Source organism: Gasterosteus aculeatus, chromosome 16 (genome assembly GCF_964276395.1).
Source record: "Gasterosteus aculeatus chromosome 16, fGasAcu3.hap1.1, whole genome shotgun sequence".
NCBI classification, from domain to species: Eukaryota; Metazoa; Chordata; class Actinopteri; order Perciformes; family Gasterosteidae; genus Gasterosteus; species Gasterosteus aculeatus.
Window position 1 is genome coordinate 10842996 of NC_135704.1, and position 15149 is coordinate 10858144.

General features: G+C 39.7%; 3 protein-coding genes across 3 annotated transcripts; 1 reads left to right on the plus strand and 2 right to left on the minus strand.

The window, feature by feature from the left end:
* Positions 1-1103: 1103 nt before the first annotated feature.
* On the minus strand, positions 1104-3544 carry LOC120833663 (plasma membrane ascorbate-dependent reductase CYBRD1). The gene is made up of 4 exons (XM_040201002.2): positions 3061-3544; positions 2384-2592; positions 1930-2084; positions 1104-1830 (listed from the first exon to the last, which is right to left on the minus strand). The coding sequence occupies exons 1-4, from the start codon at positions 3245-3247 to the stop codon at positions 1566-1568; spliced, it is 816 nt and encodes a 271-aa protein (XP_040056936.2). The 5' UTR covers positions 3248-3544; the 3' UTR covers positions 1104-1565.
* On the minus strand, positions 3542-10142 carry dcaf17 (ddb1 and cul4 associated factor 17). Its single transcript, XM_040200996.2, has 14 exons — positions 9528-10142; positions 9337-9440; positions 7837-7927; positions 7621-7757; positions 7422-7500; positions 6790-6879; positions 6566-6673; positions 6321-6423; positions 6062-6204; positions 5036-5145; positions 4796-4883; positions 4584-4667; positions 4157-4312; positions 3542-4071 (listed from the first exon to the last, which is right to left on the minus strand). Exons 1-14 carry the CDS (start codon positions 9654-9656, stop codon positions 3964-3966), a joined length of 1530 nt encoding a protein of 509 aa, XP_040056930.2. The 5' UTR covers positions 9657-10142; the 3' UTR covers positions 3542-3963.
* Positions 9548-15025, plus strand: mettl8 (methyltransferase 8, methylcytidine). Its single transcript, XM_040200999.2, has 10 exons — positions 9548-9880; positions 10541-10688; positions 10956-11047; positions 11139-11491; positions 11665-11714; positions 12312-12372; positions 13016-13152; positions 13390-13496; positions 13631-13696; positions 14746-15025. Exons 2-10 carry the CDS (start codon positions 10546-10548, stop codon positions 14880-14882), a joined length of 1146 nt encoding a protein of 381 aa, XP_040056933.2. The 5' UTR covers positions 9548-9880; positions 10541-10545; the 3' UTR covers positions 14883-15025.
* Positions 15026-15149: the final 124 nt, after the last annotated feature.

The following is a 15149-nucleotide window of genomic DNA, read 5'->3' on the forward strand; positions in this document are numbered from 1 at the left end:
CAAATGTGGATTAAGTCCTTGTGAAAAATAGAAAACATTTTCCCCACACGTATTCTGCCACCTACTGGTGAGATGTAAAGATGTTTCTCTGCATCTCCTTAAACTGCCTCTGCTCTGCTTGCATTGATTTTAATGTGAAAAGTTACGTAAAGCTTTGTATTTTTGTATTATAGGCAAAAATCAAAAAAATTTACAAAAGTAAGATTCTGCCGTTTTTCTTGTTTTTTGGTTATATTCAAAGCTCAAATCAAAACCCACTTCTTTAGAACCCGTTTAATGTGTGATTGTGTGCTCTATTTTTATTGTTCCCTTAAGACGATTTTAAACGTTTGTGAGTCTTTGGGTATTATTAAAAACGATTATGATTATTATTATATGATTATTATTTTTTGGGCCAGAAGACCATTCAATCTTCCATACTCGTCCTCATTTTGGAACTATAGCTGATGCAAGGAAATTCCTGCATAAAAAATAATGTATAATAACAGTTTGGATTATTTGAAATGTTAATTTATTATCACATTAGCATTTAATTATCACGGCAAGTGTCAATGCAAGGTGAAAATAACAAAGTCAGGAAATGAACAAATCACTTCTGTTTCCTTGACTGAGCCTATGCAACAGTCCCAATGCGCGGCCACGAGAAAATGAACGAGTCCTTAAGAGGACTCGTTACTCCCGAGTAACATCTACTATGCGCGCCACACGGTCTGAAGAGGACCACCACTGTTGCCCTAACAGACAGTGATTGGCATAAGGAGTGAGAATGGTTTGCAATACTATTGATAGTTACCATTTACGTTTTGTAATTGTGAGATCTCACAGCTTTTCTACCAGACTGCAGCCTCTGGGTTTTGGCCGGAGTGAAGGTCGCTACCACTTTGATTTTGGCAGTTTTGAGTTTCAATTATTTTTAAATTAATGTTATTTGGGCATTTTTAACAGTGTGCTTTCTACAATTTCACTGTAACATTTTGGTTTGTCTTATTGTAATGTAGATTATAAAAAAATGTAACATATATGATATTATATAGTGTTTTTTTATGTTATTTCATTTGTTCGTTCGTGGTTGCAAGATTTTTAATAACTTGCACAAAATAAAATGAGTATACAACTTTCTTTATTTGGCTTGGCTGATTTTCGCTTAACTTTTCTATCACCTAAAAACGTAATCTTGACTGTCTTTCAACTGTTTCTGTGACATGAATATATTCAACCCAATTCGGAAACAGACTCGGCCCGACGTGTCTGGGCTAGCAAATATCATTGTAAAATATAGTTGCTGTGCAAAAATCCAGATACAATACAAAACATTCTAAATATTTGCATTGTATGTCAATAAAGAGAATTGTCACATTATATTAATCATATTATGAAGTAATTCAGCAATATTTGCATGTGCCTACTGTATATTTCACAGAAAAATAATACAAACAAAATCAAACACATACTCCAAGCAGTACATGATAAAGTTGTATAAAGAATAATCAGCATAAGTAGTTTACCAAACGTTTACCTCCTCTGACTAATGTAGATTACTTGACTCTGAGCCTGTCCTGATGTAATCAGGGATTGCCGCTCCTCTTCCTGACATCCCCACACGGCTCCCCGTCAGCTCCACGAGATAGCTCAGCCATGGCTGGACTCACTTTGCTGTTTTCGACCCCTTCCCCTTCGGTATGCAGAGTATGCAGGACCTGGTCACTGGGGCGTTTCCAAGCAGTTCGAGTGGCAATCCAGAGGACAAGAGCTCCAAAAACCACCAAGAGGACCCCCAGAACATTCACAAAAGTAGCTTGTGGGGGAGAGTCCTTGTACTTCGGATTACTCCTTGATGATGAGGATGAAGAAAAAATGTAAAAAGTTACATTTGCTCTGAAGTACCAAATTTACATTTACCAACTATTATAATATTTTTAAAATACTTACAGGCCAAAAATGAGTTTCTCGGTGATGCCCATGAGTGATACAGCTATTACACTGCCAAAGAGTAAAAGGCCAGAGAAGACATGTAGGGGCATAAACGCTGCTCGCCAGGATGCAGGTGTAACTGGTATCAAGTAGATGCCAACTCCAAGAACAAGCTGCCCATTGAAGGAGAAAGAAAATCCACTCAGGTATTGTACCAAACCAGAATGCTGTGCACTATGACTTGGCATTTTAAAGATAAGTGAAGGACATTAGCTAACAAGAACTTAACATGGACCCAAGCTGCAACGCAGTTTGTTGAAATTATCAAAGTGTTATTTTCAACCAGACCATTGTCCCATAAAATATTAATAAAGATGGTTTTATGGTTTTATAACCAGTTCTGCAAAACACAAGCAGGGACCTTTGATTGCCATCACATTATTTAAAATATTTAAAAACGGAGTGTATTTACCTGCAGACAGAACAGTGTCAAAGCTACCAGGCCCAACCAGCTGTGCAAGCTGTACATGTTGGGGATTTGGGCAGCATTGTGGAAATCAAAAACGGCCACCATAGCGATGACAGCGAAGATGAAGGCGAGTAGGTGCAAGCCGGCGTGAATGAACTTCATCGTCAGTTTGCTGAACTTCCAAGTCCAGGGGATTCTGTAGACAACGATGGCTGCAAGAAAAGAGCCAGTCAGACTATGATGTTTTACTATTATTTATTTGCATAACACTAAACACAGTTTCACTTAAAAAGTAGGCATCTGCCATTACACAGTTCGAGAGAGAGGTCATGTAAGACAGGGACCCATTAGTTTGTTATGAAAGCAGCAGTTGGTGGTAAACACTATAAGAATCAGCTGCTGTCATTTACTTTTCTAAGTGCATTCTAACAGGTGGAAGTTTTTCTTTTTACGAAGGCTAGATACTAAGCCGTGTTGTCAGACGAAACTTTATAGATAAGTTATGGTTAACACTTTACGACTCAAGTCAGTGGACTTCGCTTTCGTAAATAAGACGCTCGTAATCAGCAGCAACTTCTCAACTCGGCCAACGTGCCCTCGGGCAACCATCTCTACCACGTGTTTCAATGTTACATCTCTCCAGCAACAAAAGAGAAGAAAAAAGGGGAGACTCCGCTCACCTAAACCCTGGAGGAAAATAAAACCGCTGACTACCAAGACCGGATGCCAGTTGAACTCCGCCGGTCCTCCGTCCCAGGCGACCCCTTCTCCGTAGTGACTCACCCACACCGCCACGAACACTATGGACGCGACCCCGAAGAAGAGGGCGGCAGACAGAGACACGACGAAGTGTCTGAAGTTCTCCATCGCAGCAGGACGACCTGAACCGGGAGCAGCTGCGCTCAAAAAAAAGTTCCCGACTCCTTCGAGAGGAGGCAGTGGAGGAGGGAGCTCGGTCACGTGACTGGCTGCTGCGGCTTCGACCGGTTGCGAAACGGTGTGAGGAGTGATGCGTTTGGGTAATCACGGGTTTTTTCCCGACATACAATGTAAGTTAACGTTGTAAAATACATACGTCTAAGTTGTATTTTACAAAAAAAAAACTTTGCGAAACAACTTCAGCCGACAGCACATAGCATGTCGGTGGCCTGATACAACACGTGTGTTTTTAAATGCATTTATTTGACAGTATGTGAATGGACATCAGTTTAAAAAACAACAACAATATGTAAACATACCAGAGTATGCAAGAATACCAATTTAAAATCTGTATAAAGTGGGGAGCTTGCACCACACCAACACATAAGTGGCTTTTTAAAAGAATGAACTAATGAATATGTTAATATCTGGATGAATAGAGTGGAAACACAGAAGACATAACAATTTGATTTAAAAAGAGTGACTGGTGTAGACACTACAATGATTTAAATCACTGAATGACTATCTAATGTAGTTCACACAACAGACATGACACAATGATCATAATCCAGATTTGAAAAAGAACATTTGTTTTACAGGAAAACAAATACATACACACAGGTACGAAAAACAAATAATTACATCATTTTGAAAAATAAAACGCCTTATTTTCCGGCAACCTTGAGCTTGTAGACATGGCAGCAGAAGCTGGTGTTCTTCTGTTCAATGTGAACAATTGTGTCTTTGTCAAAAAACAACTCATGTCGAAAAGTCTGAAACAAATTTAAAAAGCAAACATGAATCCATATACAAAGCCTCTTGGGATTAGGGTTGGTACAGATGTGTCGGGTCGCTCACCTCGTCCCACGGTTCTACCAGATCCACGGTCCGCAGTAACTGCCCACTCTGGTTGTCGTGCAGTCGGATTTGGGCTCTTCCTTCTTCCTCCTCACCGTTAGTAACCACCACTGCCAAAAGGTCCAGCTCGTCCTCATATTCCACTATGCGGAAAGTCTGAAAAAAAATCCATTGTCGCTTTTGGTCTTTTTATGACATTTGTTGACGATTACAAAAATATAGCGAGAGACCTTAATAAATGTATGAGAAAGAATTTTATTAACCGGCTGGAAATGAGAACATTTGTATGTTCCACAAGCGTGATGCTTGACGTTAGAATTCACTTGGACCAGACAATGTCCTTTTACATCCATCAGTTAAAAACAATTTGTTTTATGCATTTTCTTCAGCGAGATACTGGATCAGTAAAACACGTTTAACCACTTACTTCTTGATCTGGGTCATCATCCAGCTGATGAAATCTTTTCTTCACTGTTCGCCCCGATGAGGTGACTGTGACTCGTGAAGTTGGCTGCAGTAGCCAAAACATACAATTATTATAAGCACATGTGATACATGAGGCGGTATTACGATTACGGTAGACTAACTATGACACAAGTGCAGCTTATAGTTTCGTAGTAGGAAAATAACGACACTCACATTGTTGTGTCGATGGATTTTCATAGAGAAATCCGGAACCACCTCTGAAGATGAGCCATTGTTCAGTTCACCAATGATTTTCAGGACACTCGGGGAACAAGAAAACAACATAATCTGGAACATCAAGTATATAGGAAAACATGCATCATAGAGTATATGCCAGTAGAGGTTGCAAAAAACTTCCAAAACACATTTCTCCACTGTCTTCCTTTTGATAAGTAGATGTTGACTAGCACTCACTTTATCGTTGCAGGTCCAACATGAAGAATTCTTCCTGAGTCGTCAGGGTGGAAAAAAATCCCATCGCTCTCGAGAGAGCAGCAGTTCATGTTCTGTATTCCATTTGATGCCTAATGTCACAGTTAAAAAGTATCACAATGACTAGGGAACGCATGAAATGTATAGAAAACTGCACATAGTGCCATAATGACTATTACTGGGTTTCCACGTATAGTTGCTGAACCCCCCCCCCCCCCCAAAAAAAGCTAAATCAAGAATGGGAATCAATTTACTTAATTTCAATCTAAGTTTTTCTGTTGCTGGATTTGTTTACTTCAGTCTGCAAATCATCAACCACGCAGCACGGTGTAAAAGATAACCCTTAACTGCACTCAAACTCGTTGTTTGAGTGCAGCTTAACCTCTGTAGGCTTAAGAAGGTGCTTGTGAAAAGTGTTGTACCTTTATAGAGCTTTGAGGAGCAGAATAGCGCCATTTGATACCTGGACAAATGTCCAGGTACATTATCAGTTTGAAAATTAGGTTTCTGGTAAGTATGTGTGCATAGTATTATTTAAAAATTATACCACAAATGTATTTCTGTTGCACACCAAAAGCTGGAGTATTATATACCAGTATTTGAGGCGCACCACATTGATGATGGCAATAAAAACTATGGTTGCTTGTGTTTTGTAAACTGTGGCTGCGTAAATGTGACTGGATGTTTTTAGCCCTAGTTGCTTTTGTCTCGAGTAAGAAATAAACGTAAAGAGCGTCATGAAGGACACACTGAATCTGGAGTAGTCCAGAGTAGAGCTGTAGGGTTTCTGGGTGGTTCAGCAGCTGAATACAAAGACTGTCACAAGCATCTGTGGCCCTTCTTAATCTGACAGTTTCAATATCTCTCCGCCCTTTAGGGGGTCTATCGTACAACAAGAATAGGAACATTTATCAATCGCTAGCGTATGCTACATTGTGTACCCAGATAACACAAATATTTGAAACATCTTGTTAAAGTGTGTGGTTAAAGATGACCTTTTAAACTTACTATAGTGCTGTCCTTGAGGGAACAGATGTGGTGAGTGCCCTTGTGATTTTTATGCGGTGGTGTGTAGATGTAATGCCACGGGTAGCCTCCCATCTGGACACTGTTATCAGCACATGATACCTCGAAAAGCACCGGAGGCCGATCTGCGCATTGAGACATAACAAATAGAAGACCGCATTCTGGTTTACAGCGGCCAAGCCAATCCACCAAAATCTTCAACACAAAAACTCAACCGGTCCCGACTTCAAAATGGACTCACCTGTGATCTGTATATTTACTGGGATACCAAAGGGAACATCTCCCACAGTTTTGCCACCAAGAAGTGAACTCTGCTTTCCAAGTGTTAGCGTCTCCTTCATATACTGAAAACAAAGAAGATGTTCATCAGATACACAGAACTGTAAGCAGCCAGAAGGATAAACATTTTCACATGGATATCATTTTCCCAAATATATTACTGATCTGATTAAATAAACGCTCAACAATGCCCTTTAAAATACCCACCCTTTGAACAATGTGCTCAAAGCTGTACAGCTTCACCGACTTGTTGCTGTAAGACACCACGAGGACACCTTGGGACAGAACAACATCAGTCACGCCATTTCCAAATATCTGAAAGAATAAGATTTACTTTACTTTTTTTGTGCATTCATTTTACAGAACTTGCAAATGTATAACAGTACATCACTCCCTCTGGCATAACAATAACCAACAACAAATCCCCCTACCTTTTTGTTGATCTCCAAAATGCCAACAATTTGCAAGGGAAAGACATTGAAGATGGCCAAGTGCATCATCGTATTCTGAGTAACACCTGCCTGGGATTTTAAGAAAAAGAAGAAAAACTTAGAATAGTCTTAGAATAATATTTATGTCCATTTTCGCTTTCCTACATTGGAGATCTCTCCCTAAATCAGGGGTGCCCACACTTTTCCGGCTCGCAATCTACTTTTGCATTACTTTCGGTCATCTCCCGCGGTAGACCGCGCATGCGTGATGTGATGATCGCGATCGACCTATTGGGCACCCCTCCCCTAGTATGAGGCAATTTAACACAAGATAAGCATGCTAATATATATATATATATATATGTATATATATATATATAAATTTATGAAACAAAAATAGCAAAACTTCAATTCACAAAGACAATTCTTTCAAAGCAATACCTAAATTGCCTCACTGATCATTAGAACATTCATATATATACACACAGACACAAGAATATTTTCTGACATCCATGAAGTGTGCCAAAAATCCCTTTACAGCAAGATCCTCAGCTTTGTGAGCCGTAGTGAGGACCCTCACACTCTATAAAGAATAAAGAACAAAACCTGGCGCAGAACACACAGTAACTTACCTGTCGTGCTAAAGAGGTTGCTTTATTTTGAACAGATTTAACATAAAACATCTCTTGAGGGACGTCCCAGCCGAGATACCTACCAAAAAAAAAAAAAACATTTAACAAGATTAAAGATTTCTTTTGACAGGAACCACACCTGAAAAAGGCTACATTCATGTAACTTGTAGAAATGGAGAACTCGGGGCCTTGACAATACCTGAACTTGTGTTTTGAAGACAAGTAAACTCTCTGCAGCTCCTCTCCTGTTTCAGCTGATAGGCGATACAGCCAGTTGTCGGCAGTCAAAGCCAAGAGGCAGGGCTTCTGATCAGAGGGGGAGGCTAACGTGCGGTCCTGTTGACGAGAGAAGTTCCGAACCAGGAATGTTCAAATCTGGTCATGAAAGAAACCTACTTCAGTTATAGTTACTTACAAGTGGGCTCTGACACAGCAACGCATCTTCAAATTTCTCCAATTTAGATCTCCTGGGCAGTTTGTATAGAACTTGAGGCTCGGCATGAACACTGAAACCAGAAGATGTCTGTGTCCCATAAAATATCACACAACAACACAATAAACATAAAATCATGACAATATTCAGTAATTTCCCCATTGCTCTAACAACACAGATATTTTGATTCTGCAGATGACTTTAATCAACTGGTTATAAATGGTTTTGATGTTGTTTTGATAGTCAAAAGCCCTGACACCAAAGGATGGACAGACATTCATAACAGATCGATTTTTCAATTTCTCTCTAGAACGACTCGGTCTCGATTCAGAAAAGTTAATAATCGGAATTTAAAAAAAAAAAAAAGTCCGTCTTGCGCGTGATATTTGCTCGCTCGCGGAGTGTGAACTTCCTCGCTCACGAGGTTAGTCTCTGCTCGCGCTCGAAGGTGTTTTCTACGCGCTTGCTGTTTTTCTTTTTGACAGTAAGGGGGCGGAGCCAGTCACCATGGTCTCTACATCTGATTGGTTACAAACCCCGTCTGTGGATTGGCAGGAGTGATGCATTCACACAACTATAGAAGCCCATTTCTGCACTCATGTAAAGTCGAAATGATGAGATAAAACGTTGTCAAAAAAACAAACGCCCCCCTTCGGTAATCGTAGTGGACCGTAGATGACAACCGGCTACAACCATCAAAAAATGTACCATCATTACTGGCACATTAAGAGCAATGCGTCCAGCTCGCAGACCGGTCCGTCAGTCTGAATCTGAATATCTTGCCAACTTTACCAAACTATGGAGGAGCCTGCGTATATCTTACCTCATTATTTTGATTTTCCAAAGAGTCGATCCGTATTGAAAGTTGGCAAGATATTCACAGATTTGGACTTTTTTCCCGGTATTATACAAATACGGACCGGTCTGAGACTAAGAGCAGCTTGTTCTTCATTTAAAAGAAAAATGAATCTGTTTAAGATTTTTTTTACATAGGCTACTTCCATATTGTGTTGAAATGCAAGCTGTATTGGGACTTGCATTGTTGATAGAAAATCATATTTGTGACAAAGATCTTTTTTTCTCTTATAAAAAATGAGAAGGTAATTCCTCTGTTGATTTTCTTTAATCATCAAATAAAGTAGGAAGTGATTAGCAACCTCTGAGTAGCAAACTCAGATTTGAGAAAATTTAGAAAATCGAGATGCATCGATAATCGTTTTATCAGTTTAGAATCGATTATCGGTTTAGAATCGAATCGTTGACCTCTGAATCGGAATCGAATCGTGAGGTGCCAAGAGATTCCCACCCCTAGTATTGCGGCTGTCCCGCAGTGATTTTGTCTTCTTCAGAGACACATTACTACACTTAGAATGTGCATTTTTATGCCAGTTTTAAAGATGCCATAAATCATCTGTGGCGCTAAAGTATTATTTTGTGTGCCGAAGACTAAAAATAACTCAAACTCAAAATATACACACTCACCAGCTGTAGCAGTTCTGATAATTGTCAAAGTAGATTTTACCATTCTCATACATCATTGTAGACTTTGAGCTCTTGTTCCAGACTTTAACGAAACCCCTGTTGTCCTACAATGATAGAAGAAATTATATAAAACCATTCATTGAAACCAGCTGGCTACAGTTAACAGTTTGAAGCATTTATTTTTGCACTACCTGTAGTAGGACGCCTCGAAGGACCTTGACGTTGTGTCTGATCAGAGACCCGGCATCCCCGATACCTCTACTCCTCCGGATCAACAGCTCCGCGGCGTTCACGGCTCTGTCATCGCGGTACGGCGCCATCAGCGGGAGGCACCGGCGTCCACAGGAGGACTGTGCGGTACCATGACAGGGGGCGACGACCCGAGCTGACCCGCAAACAGCAGAGCGAGGGGAGAGGGAGATACGGTCTGAGACGGCGGCACCGTTTAAAGCTTGCCCGAGCGTCCGTCCGTCCTTCCGCGACCACCGTGAAGCCTCCTCCCGTATGATACTGCTACCGTTAGCTAGCGAGCTAACACGGAGAGGTAATAGCTAACGCTAACTGAAGTTAGCACCGTTGAGCTCGAGCACCTCGATATTTTTGTTAACTTTGTTCAAAAGTCGTACTTGCTTTGTGACAAATGACTCAGCGTTGGCTGAACAGTGAAGGTGCTCGGGGATGAACTAAATAATTTATGTCAGCAATTAAAAGTTGTTGGAATAACCGCCCTTCGGTTCCTCTCCTCCATGTTTGTAGTCTTTCTCAAGCGTCTTCTTCTAGCTCAGGAATGAAGGCAGGCGTAATCTAGTCTTGGATCATTAGTGGCCTCCTCTCGACAGTTGTCACCTTCTTCTTCTGTCGTGTTTACCGTAGTTATTTTGAACACGGAGTCCCTTTGTATTACCACCATAGACTTTGATTACCTCCCATCGATACTTGTTTTAATTTACCTTAAGTAGCTTTTACGGTCGAAATGATATAATTTCATAATTTAATAACTGCATTATTTTAGTGGTATATTCCAGTTCTATAGTACACTGATTTACAAAGATTTGAGTAAAACTTTGCCTCCCATTTGAAATTAAAAGTATAGATTTATATATTTACAGAGAATTCATTTTAAGATTAAAACAACAATTGATGTCTTAGTCTAAGTCTTATTAGCTGTGGTTGCAAAATATGTTACTCTTCTTTTGTTTTACAGAATAAATGCATAAACTGCAGAGTTTCTCTGTGGCCAAAGTTCTCAGCAAATTATCGTCAAGACTTCATAGTACAAGAGGAAGACCTTCAGCTCCACTTGGTTCAAGGATTCTGACCAAAAATGATGACATTTTTAAGCACAACATGTGGTCAGTGATGTACTGCAATAATTCTTTAATCTGTTCCCAATCTGTAAATGCCTTTTTATGAGCATAGTGTGGTTACAGAACAGGTGTGCTTACTTTTAACACCACTGGACTGAGGTTTAGGGTTACAGCTTAGAGCAAATCAACCTACAAAACGGAACAGTGGATTTATATATATTACTGTGTTATATTATATATTCAGTTTGATGCTGTTTGTTTTAGTTTCTATTGTTAAGCAGATGAAACAGTAACAGTTTATTTATTTATTAGGGATCACGTGCAATGGACTGAAGAGGAAAAAGAAAACGCAAGGCAGAAAGCGAAAGAAAATTCCTCTACACAAATTCCTTTAAAGGAACAAGGCAAGAATGCATTTCTGCAAAAGTATGTTTTCAACTTATATTTGACTGGTATTAAACTTGTGAAAATATATCAAATGTCTTTACCACACAGGTACATTTGACACAGAGGCTTGCCAATACTGGGACAAGTTTTACCAGATGCACCAGGAGAGGTTCTTTAAAGATCGCAAGTGGCTATTTTTAGAGTTCCCAGAGCTGCTTCCTTATGGTGCAAAAGGTCAAAACGCAAACGGGCGTCTAGGTGATCAGCAGGCGTCACACCCACGACCCACTGGATCCTCCCCCACAGACACGGAGACCAGACTCCAGCAACCCAACGGACCCACTCACCATCACAGAAATACAACCCCCCCCGATCATCAGGGGGCAGCACCAGAAAAAAACAAAGCTCCCAAACAAACTCCTACTTTCCCTGGCCAGCAATCATCTTTCAGGATCTTGGAGGTTTAAAAAAATATATTCATATTGATTTAAATTCTGCTTGTTTTGATACAGCTACATGTCGACCATTACACAGTCGTGGCAAAACTAGGCTGTTAGTTGCTTTACTACAAGCATTCCATAACAGCACTTAAAAATAAATTACAAATATAATCAAATATATATTTTCTTCTCAGGTCGGATGTGGGGTTGGTAACAGCGTATTTCCCATACTTAGTTCCATAAAGTGAGTGAATATTTTTATATTTCCCTTTTCATCACTGTCAATGTGGATCATGTGGTGTCATTTTTTAGAGCAAAATATGAACTATGAACAAAACTGTAACAGTTATTGTTACCATTTTATTGTTATAATTGCACACGCCACAATATCCAAACCTGTGGCTCGTCATGGGTGCTGTATCATATTATTACAGAACTATGTACAGGACTGAGGATGCATAAGAAGATATAGTCAGTGTAAGTGCATGTGCCAAATAGAAGCTACAAAAAAGAGTGGGATCAAAAGTACTTGGTTCAATAATCATTGTATGATTACAAAATGCTTTTAAATGAGAAAGGAAAAGAGGAAGCATCTTTTTGGTATTGCCCTTAAGAATTTAGTTCAACAAGAGGTGCTGATTTTTATCCCCATCAGCAGTGAGGAGAATAAGACTTGAGAGTTTCTATGCCAGTTTATGATTGGCTCAATTTAACATTAACACCAGGAATTAATTGTTTGCAAATATGCATAAGTACGGGTGAAGTCATGGGTCCGAAGAAGGGATGATGCACTATTTGTTATCAGAGAAGGACTTTTTAAATTGGCTGTTCTGTTTCACAGAGAAACTGACGCATATTTGTACTGTTGTGACTTCTCCCCATGTGCCATTCAGCTGGTCAAGGTAAGCGTTGCTCATTTCAAGGGAAATTTATTTAAGCAGAATCATACTATATGTATATATATACATATATATGTATATACATATATTTGTGTGTGTGTGTGTGTTGGTATATATATATATATATATATATATATATATATATATATATATATATATTATATTTGAGTATATATATAAGATATATTATTGAGTTTTCCAAAATCTCCAAGCGCAAACCATTATTGCGTCACACAATGAGCGTGCTTGAAAATCCTGTGGAATAATTCAAATTTTGTCCTAGTAGCTACATCTGAATTAATATATGTCAAAAAAGAAACGTATATGTATATATTAAGAGGAAGACTGACAAAGAATCCAATGTGGTTATTTATAGCAGCATTCCTTGAGTGCAAAATTATACTGATATAATTATAATACGTCTTATATGCTGCCGCTTAAGGAGATCAAAGTTGTAATATAATATATAATTCCATTACAATATTTACAAGTATCTTAATATGACAGTGAAATTATGGCAAGGGATTAAGGGGAATTAGCAACAACACAGAAATCACGTGACATCTATAGATTACAAACCCTGGACAGTTGTCAATCTATATGAGCTACCATTTGCATGTTGACCTCCTGTATTTTTGTCATGTAGGACCATCCAGACTACAGTGACTCAATGTGTCACGCGTTTGTCCATGACATTTGTGAAGAGGCCTCCTTTCCCTTCCCTCCTAAGAGCCTGGACGTTATCCTGGCAGTCTTTGTGCTCTCCTCAATCCATCCGGAGCGGTAGGAGAACATTTAAAAACGGGGGAGAGAAACTTCCTTCTCGTCAGGCTCCTGCGTTTACACGTATAACACCACTGTACTCACCATTACATTTAGCTTTGTCTAAACCCTCACGGCCCTCACATAACCTAAATATAAATCCATAATGTCACTGAGCACAGCATATTAACTGTACAGTACATAGTGGTGACATTTGAGGGATAGCGGGGTCTTTGTTAATTGACATTTCCCTGACAGAACGCAAGGGATTGTGAAGCGTCTATCTACATACCTGAAACACGGAGGGATATTTCTCTTTCGTGATTACGGGAGATATGACTTCTCACAACTCAGGTTTAAGAAAGGTGAGCATCCCAATAGCAACACACATCTGAATAAGCCATTTAATATTCGTTATACACTTCTTTGTGAAGTGTTTTTGGACAATTGAATATATTTCATCTTTACTTGTTAAACCTTTTCTTCTCTTTACAATCAGGACGATGCTTATCAGAAAACTTCTATACACGAGGAGACGGAACCTGTGTTTACTTTTTCACAAAAGGTAAAACCATGAGATCTTCAGCTCATCGGTAGTTGCAGTAATGACCTTGGTATTTTCTCTGGATTTTGAGGTTTTACAAACCTTGGATGAGTTAAAGAGCAAGTTTATGTTTATATTATTTTGGATTATATTCAAATGTTCACAATCAGAAATCCAGTAGTTAATTTGTATAGCAGCTGCCTATATGAGCTTTGTAATGCCAACTTCTCAGGAATCAGGAAACATTTATTGCCAAAATATGTCAAACATACAAGGAATTTGTCTTGGCGGTTGGTGCGTGACAGTAGACAGTGTAACAATAGACAACAAGACAGCAGTGCACAAGTAATAAAATAAAACGAAATGCTAATGCAATGGGTTAGTAGGATAAGGCTATGGGTTAGTATAAAATAAGAATAAAGTTAAAAATAAAAAATATTTAAAAGTTAAAAAATATTAAAAAATAAAGTGCACTATCTGACGAGTGACGACAAAGTGACGAGTGAGAAATGACAGTTAAAGTGACATGTGCAGTATGAAGGAGAGTGACCGGTGGAATGTCATAGTCAGTAAGTGGGGGACCGGGCTCTGTTGATGAGCCTGACTGCCGACGGGAAGAACCTGTCCGTGTGGCGGGAGGTCTTAGTCCTGATGGACCTCAGCCTCCTGCCAGATGGAAGGGGCACAAACAGGTTTTGTCCGGGGTGGGAGGGGTCGGCTACGATCTTTTTAGCTCGCTTCAGACACCTGGAAGCGAACAAGTCCTGCAGGGACGGCAGATTGCAGCCGATCACCCTCTCTGTAGAGCGGATGACACGCTGCAGCCTGCCCTTGTCCTTGGCTGTGGCTGCAGCGTACCAGACGGTGATGAAGGAGCAGAGGATGGACTCCATGATGGCCGTACTTTCTTCACATCTTAGTACTTGTTCGTCCATGTGAGCCTGTCAGCGCTTGTAGTTATGTTTGCACTTTTAGGGCCATTAGCACGCTTAGCTACCAGCCGCCGGCTTTTAGAACAATGCATAGGCAATAATAAGGCATTTATTTCCTTTATTTCCTTTTTTTTACAGGGGAGGTTCATGATTTATTTTCCAGTGCTGGACTTGAAGAAATTCAGAATCTGGAAGACCGACGACTCCAAGTGAACAGAGGAAAGAAAGTTGCAATGCACCGAGTTTGGATGCAGAGCAAGTACAGGAAATTATAACCACCTCCACCATCTTCACATCCCACTGTGCACTGGCCCATTGTTCGATACTTTGCTCCATTCATTCAATCTTGAAGAACTTTTATAACCAAGTGGATTTGTGGACCACAACCAAAGTATATGCAATAAACGTGTGAAGTGAAGCCGTGTCTGGTTTTGTGTGTTGTAGATCACAGTGTTAATATCTAGAGATGAGTGTATTGACTATGTTGAGATCATTTCGTAAGGTTCAAGGGAGAAATACAGTGAATATGCATTAGAATGTAA

Bases quoted from the DNA above. Each gene is read 5' to 3' on its own strand.
- LOC120833663 (XM_040201002.2), bottom strand. From the start codon at position 3,247: ATGGAGAACTTCAGACACTTCGTCGTGTCTCTGTCTGCCGCCCTCTTC. The intron at 2,593-3,060 runs GTGAGCGGAGTC...CTTTTCTTGCAG, and splicing joins TATTTTCCTCCAGGGTTTAG to CCATCGTTGTCTACAGAATC. The intron at 1,831-1,929 runs GTAAGTATTTTA...CTCATCATCAAG, and splicing joins GAGAAACTCATTTTTGGCCT to GAGTAATCCGAAGTACAAGG.
- dcaf17 (XM_040200996.2), bottom strand. From the start codon at position 9,656: ATGGCGCCGTACCGCGATGACAGAGCCGTGAACGCCGCGGAGCTGTTG. The intron at 6,880-7,421 runs GTAAGTTACTGT...TTAAAATCCCAG, and splicing joins CAACCTCTTTAGCACGACAG to GCAGGTGTTACTCAGAATAC. The intron at 4,313-4,583 runs GTAAGTGGTTAA...ATTTTTTTTCAG, and splicing joins ATGATGACCCAGATCAAGAA to ACTTTCCGCATAGTGGAATA.
- mettl8 (XM_040200999.2), top strand. From the start codon at position 10,546: ATGCATAAACTGCAGAGTTTCTCTGTGGCCAAAGTTCTCAGCAAATTA. The intron at 11,048-11,138 runs GCAAGAATGCAT...TTTACCACACAG, and splicing joins AATTCCTTTAAAGGAACAAG to GTACATTTGACACAGAGGCT. The intron at 12,373-13,015 runs GTAAGCGTTGCT...TTTGTCATGTAG, and splicing joins GTGCCATTCAGCTGGTCAAG to GACCATCCAGACTACAGTGA.